The sequence below is a fragment of the Morchella importuna genome, assembly GCF_003444635.1.
Source record: "Morchella importuna strain M04M26 chromosome Unknown Morimp01GS023, whole genome shotgun sequence".
NCBI lineage: Eukaryota > Fungi > Ascomycota > Pezizomycetes > Pezizales > Morchellaceae > Morchella > Morchella importuna.
Genome location: NW_025763420.1, coordinates 334,457 through 340,425, shown reverse-complemented (window position 1 = coordinate 340,425; position 5,969 = coordinate 334,457). Strand labels below are relative to the sequence as shown.

Sequence of the window (5,969 nt, the reverse complement as noted above, 5' to 3'; positions counted from 1 at the left end):
TCAAAGACCGCCATGCTTTGTAAGATGTTCACTATGAACATATATAGTTAGTAAAATGAGGTAAACCATGAAGTAAAGGGGGATTTTCATACAATCTTTTGTAGGTATATCCAATGAATGGCAAACCAGTCTCCTCCCCGATTGCCATCGGCTGGCCTCCAGCTTGTTGCTCGGCCATAACAGCCGCAACAGCGGGTGCAGTTGGAACACCTTCAAGTTCCTCTGTCGGGAAGTAACTATGGTTCCAGTTAGCCTCAGTGATACATATACTGGTAGGTTAGGCACATACGAGGTATCAGTAATACTCGACAAATTCGGCTTGAAGGGCGCCTCAATTTTCCTCAAACTATCCCAATCGACGCCATCAAAGAATGGGTGCGCCTTAATCTCATCCGCACCATGGCGCCCTATTCTCTTGTCTGCGCTTGTAATCAAACACCTAATCAAGTCCTCTGCTTCGGGACTCAATTGAATTTCCTCGGGGAAGTACAGTTGTGTCTGCCAGTTGACAATCTTCCTGTATGTTTCATGTGCATCCTCCGCGCAGAATGGTGGCCAACCCACAAGGCACTCAAACATAATCGTTCCCAAACTCCACCAATCACACTCCTGTCCGTAACCGTTGTGCAAGAAGATTTCCGGCGCGATGTAATCGGGTGTTCCGACGGTTGAGTACGCCATAAGACGTCGAGACTTTCGCCATGTGTTGATTTGGTTTCTATTTGAGACAGTGAGGTGGATTGCATCAACCATAACCGAGTTTCTGGCTCGGGTATTATTTTGTTGTTCGCTGGGGGTATTAGAGCCTCCCTCAAGTAGGCGTTGGTAGTAATTCTGGTCGTGAGTCTTGTGGAAACCTGTTGAAAGACCGAAATCGGAAAGTTTTATGTGACCATCTTTGTCGATAAGGATATTGTCCGGCTTGATATCTCTGTAAAGAATAAGCGCCCAAAATTGGGATGGAATTGTTTAGGGGTTGCTCACCGATGGATGAAACCTAGCCTGTGCACAGCTTCAATGGCGCACACACACTGTGCCATGTAGAACCTCGTAACGTCTTCTGTGAAGATTTCGTACTTAATGAGCATTGTCATCAAATCTCCTCCTGGTAAGAACTCCATGATGAGGTATAGATAGACCGCATCCTGGAATGAATAAAAGAGGTTCACGACCCACGGCGAGTCTGAGTCCGCAAGAACATCTCTCTCAGCTTTGACGTGCGCCAATTGGTCCTTCTTAAACATCTCAGATTTAAGAAGTGTTTTCATAGCATAGATCTTTCCTGTGTCTCTCTTCTGTACAAGGCGAACTTCACCGAACGCGCCCTTTCCAATGACCTTGACCGTTAGGAAGTCATCGGCATGCAGCCTCATTCTTCGTAAACGAAGAAATTGAGACTCCTGTTTACCCAGCTGTTGTCGACGACGTTTTTTGCGCTCATCCGACATCTTTCCCGCATCGAGTTCCTGCTCAAGCTCCACGCGTCTGCCACACCACATCGTCATCATCAGTCTCATCCACGTTCCTAGGGAAACCAGGGGTAAATTCAAAGGTTATTCTAACGAACCGTTGGTTCCTCTCCACAGCATATCCGACACTCTGATTGTAATGAAGCTCCACCTTTACCTTCAAAGCCTTTGCCCTTTCCCTGGTCGAGGATGTGAAGGTACTATCATCTCTCTGGAAAACAACGTAATCATCCTTTACAGCACCACCCGCCTGTAAACTTCCACTAGTACGGGGTCGTTGTGGCGAGCCTGGGCTGGCATTGCCCTGCCTGGGGTTGAGGTGTTGATTCTGAAGCTGCTGCGCAAGGCCGTTGGCGTCGTAACCCACGGAATTGGGCTGCTGGTACTGCTGAGCTTGGAACTGTTGCTGCTGGGCGTATTGCTGCTGCTGGGAATTGGGATACGGGTACTGTTGTTGACCATTACCTCCTTGCTGTGGGAAATACCCCTGTTGCTGTTGGTTGCCGTATGTCTGCTGATAGGCAGCACCGGTGTTGGTGGGGTAGTTGCTACCGTCTTTGCCTGGAGCGCTCATAGCTGAGATAGGGGGGCTATTATGGGGAGGAAGCTCTTCTGTACAATGGTTGGAAACAGAGTCAGAGGATCCAACGAAGTGAGGTTGTGTTGAGTGGAGGATGGTAAGTGAGGAAGAGACTTCGAGAGGGAAAGGGAACGAGGAAAAGAAAAGAAAATGTAGGCTGGGACGGGGGCAAAATGACAGCGGGGTTTCAAGGGTTGGGGGGTGACTTGGGGGGATGGATGAATAAGAATGGAGAGGATGGTGAGGATGGCGAAAAATAAATAAATCCTGGGAGGGTAGAGGGAACGGGCACGGAACCTACCTGCTCTAGAGTAGGTATCGTAAGTAGAGTACGTGTGAGGAGTGAGCCGCAGATGCTGCAATGAAATATGTATGTACCTAGAGTACCTGCGGAAGTATTAAGGAACTATCGATTACAGCTCTGTCACACAACAAGTGCCGTTGAGGCAAGCAGTTGTTGGAGGCGTAAGGCGTTGAAGGACAGAGGAAGGAGGTCGAGACGAGGAGATGCAGACCTCAATTCAGGACAGTACGTATATGTACCTTACACAACCACGAAGTGAGAAGGAGCACAAGGACGATGAACCGGGGATGGAAGGGGAAGGGGACGAGGGGGTCCTTTCTCGGTTCAGGGAGGGGTGGGATGGATGGGATCTGATGGGTAGAAGGGGACGATCGGGATTAATATGGCAGGGTGATGTGACCGGATATTTGCTCTGCAGTTACAAGCTCAAGCTCAAACTCTCTTTAGCATACTTCTTCTAGTTCTCCCACAATTCCATCGTGAGAGCCGGAATAATGTTTATTTGTTCGTATCACCTTTTGGTTTTCTTTGCTTCATATTGCCCTTCTCCGTGATTCGTGCGGGAGCACGAGGCTACAGAAAGCCAAATCGTTATGTACCTTGGAAAGGGGCAAATCTAGGAGAATCGATGTATTTTCTACAGGTACCTTGCACTTTATGTGCATGTGGAGTTGTAAATAAGTAGTTGTACCTGTAAAACTGTGTTCTGAGAATTATAGAGCAAATATGTTGATACTACATTGCACTCTAGTAGGAAATTATCTACCTCATATATTTACTGTTTCTATCACATTAACCTCTACTTTAGTGAAGTCTGTCCTTTATCTCCTTACTGGTGGAAGTGCAGGCGCCCAGGATTGTGCAGGCGGAGACACCTAGGCTGACATTCGGAACCCCATTCGTCCCATATTACGCCCATCGCCGCCTTTACACTTTGGAAAAGAAGGGGCGGCTAGACAGATCACGGGAGGTGGGCGAAAATTCGTGGTAAGGACATGTATGGATCCCTGCCTCAAAATACAATACATTCGTAACGTTCTTTGGAACAGCCGTATTGTAAAGGATATCAGGGTCCGTGTACCTACTACCTACTCTCACTTCGCAAATTCGGATGCAACAAACACGCAACCGAGTCTTCTCATGAATTATTTGATTTAATTTTAGTTCCCAACAGATCGAGAGCTATGGGTAAGCTGAGCAAGCTTGATCGCTCAAAGATCAAAAACAGGCCTGTAGAACACATGTCCCCAATCAGTGAAGTTTGTTGGGACCCTATGTCTCGTGCCCTTTGGATATCGTATTTATATCTAGTGCAAGCAAAGTAGTGATTCTTCAGCGCTTCAAATCCGTATAGGAATTTGTCGGGCTCTGATCCGCAATTTATGGTAGCTGCCGCGCGGCCCGCTGCTCGGTATATGACGCTTCCCGTGTCTATTCTGTTGTCAATTTTGCTCTCGGGGCTCGGTAGAGGCTCTGAGACCTTGAAGTGATGAATTGTGAACCCCTGAAGTCTTTGGAACCGTTAAGCATAAATCTGCGATCGCCGTGAAGCTCCCCTGGGGTTATCAAGCTTTTATAGAGTTGATATCACCATGGCTAACCCTCAATTGAACCTCTTGAGCCCCTTCTTGTCATCTAACAAGGTTCGATTGTAGAGAGTAGCTAAAGCTGCATGTATCCCCTTGTTGTCCTACCCAATAGGCGAACGACCCCAGAGCCGCAGCTGCGAATATCAGGGTACCAACCCTAATCCAACGTCTTGGCATAATCCCAGTGTGGGAACTGCCTATCCCACTTGCCAAAAAAAAAACCACCTTAACGACATCTCACGAACCCCACCTTAACGACCATTTGATCTCTCTCCAGATCTCTCCCCCCATCATCCGCAATCATGGCCAGGTAAGTTTCTCTCTAGCTACTCGCACTTGCTCAGGGAGAAAACGTCTAATTTTCTTTGTGTCTTATAGCCCTGTAACTGCTCCCTTCAAGTCCGTCCGGGTGGACGCTCTTGTCGTTCTCAAGATCGCCAAACATTCCTCCTCAGCGCACCCCCAGGTCATTACTGGCCAGCTTCTTGGTAAATTCTCTAGCGAAATTTAGTATACTCTTATGAGGGTAGGCTAACTTTCAATAGGAATGGACGTGGACGGCGAGCTCCAAGTGACAAATTCCTTCCCATTCCCATCTGCCGATCCTGCTGCCTCTAGCGGCGATTTCAATGATAACAACAGCTCCGCCAACGCTGCTGCAGCCGCCCCAAGGGCAAAGGCAAATGCTTTCTACCAAGCAGAGATGATGAGGTGTCTGAGGGAGATGAACGTGGATGCGAACAGCGTTGGATGGTACCAAAGTGCCAACCTGGGAAATTTCGTATGTTCCCAGTTATATCGTAATAAAAAGGAGTCACCAAGACAAGGTGATTACGAAGGAAATGTGGGATGATGGGACTGATATATTGGGCCGTAGTTGAACGCCAACTTTGTCGAGAACCAATATTTTTACCAGTCAACTCTCAATGAGCGTACCATCGCCCTTGTTCACGACACTGCTCGCAGTGCACAGGGGACACTTTCACTCCGTGCATTTCGCTTAACGCCTGCATTCATGGCTGCTCAGAAAGAAGGGAAATTCACCTCAGAATCTCTTGCTAAGCACAATCTCACCTATCGCGACATTCTCATTGAGCTCCCTGTCACAATTCGCAATAGTCACCTCCTTACAACTCTTCTCCACCAACTTGACTCACCACCTCTTCCGGCTAACCCAACCCCATTCTCCCTCTCTACACTCACCCCGACTCCATTGTTCCCCAACTATGATAGCCTGGACCTGAGCATCGACCCTTTCCTCGAGAAGAACTGTGACCTTCTTCTCGACTCGATAGAGACCCACTACACTGAGCTCAACAATGCCCAATACTATACCCGCCAGCTTGCGCGTGAACAGGCAAAGATCACTGCATGGCAAACCAAGCGGAAGAGCGAGAACGTACTTCGTGCAGCGGCAAAACAGGAACTGTTGCCAGAGGATGAGTGGACCAGAATTTATAAGCTTCCCCAGGAGCCCAGCAGGCTTGAGAGTTTGTTGAACAGCAGACAGATTGAGCAGTACGCAAAACAGGTGGATGGATTCACAGCTGGTGCGACAGCTAAGATGTTTGCGGTAAACGCGGGCTTAAACAAGACAGATTAAAAGAGGTACTATAAATGAGAAATGACGTTGGTGGTATTGTTCTTCTAGTATATTTTTTTCTCTTCGTTCCTTCGAGTTTTATTTTATGTCCTTGTTTCTTTCCTTTTCTTTTCTAGTTTCCGGCGCTGGCTTTTTGTGGCTTGGGTGTCGTTTTTTCTTGTAGGTGGGAGCAACAAAAAGTTATTGGTTGGCTGGTTGGATGCTTTATAAAATAGATCCGTCATCTTACTAGATTTTTTGTTCATACATACCTTTTAACTTGACTCGTACGAGTGTCGGGATATACTGCATTTTGTGAATGGTGTATTAATCTGAAGGAAGGCGTTTGACATAAAATTGTATCAATTATTTGAGTTTTGTCGATTTAGTATTGTTACTGTATCCGGATGGTAATAATAGCCTTGATTTAAGGTTACTTCTTGGG

General features: G+C 47.3%; 2 protein-coding genes across 2 annotated transcripts; one reads left to right on the top strand and one right to left on the bottom strand.

The window, feature by feature from the left end:
• LAJ45_07303 (uncharacterized protein) lies at nt 1-2,831 on the bottom strand (the record flags this gene model as incomplete). Its single annotated transcript, XM_046116861.1, has 8 exons — nt 1-31; nt 93-236; nt 290-931; nt 985-1,485; nt 1,568-2,081; nt 2,351-2,355; nt 2,428-2,436; nt 2,824-2,831. 8 exons carry the CDS (start codon nt 2,829-2,831, stop codon nt 1-3), a joined length of 1,854 nt encoding a protein of 617 aa, XP_045969896.1.
• A 1,413-nt stretch (nt 2,832-4,244) lies between these two features.
• On the top strand, nt 4,245-5,545 carry LAJ45_07302 (uncharacterized protein; the record flags this gene model as incomplete). The annotated part of the gene is made up of 4 exons (XM_046116860.1): nt 4,245-4,252; nt 4,321-4,430; nt 4,488-4,723; nt 4,820-5,545. 4 exons carry the CDS (start codon nt 4,245-4,247, stop codon nt 5,543-5,545), a joined length of 1,080 nt encoding a protein of 359 aa, XP_045969895.1.
• Nucleotides 5,546-5,969: the final 424 nt, after the last annotated feature.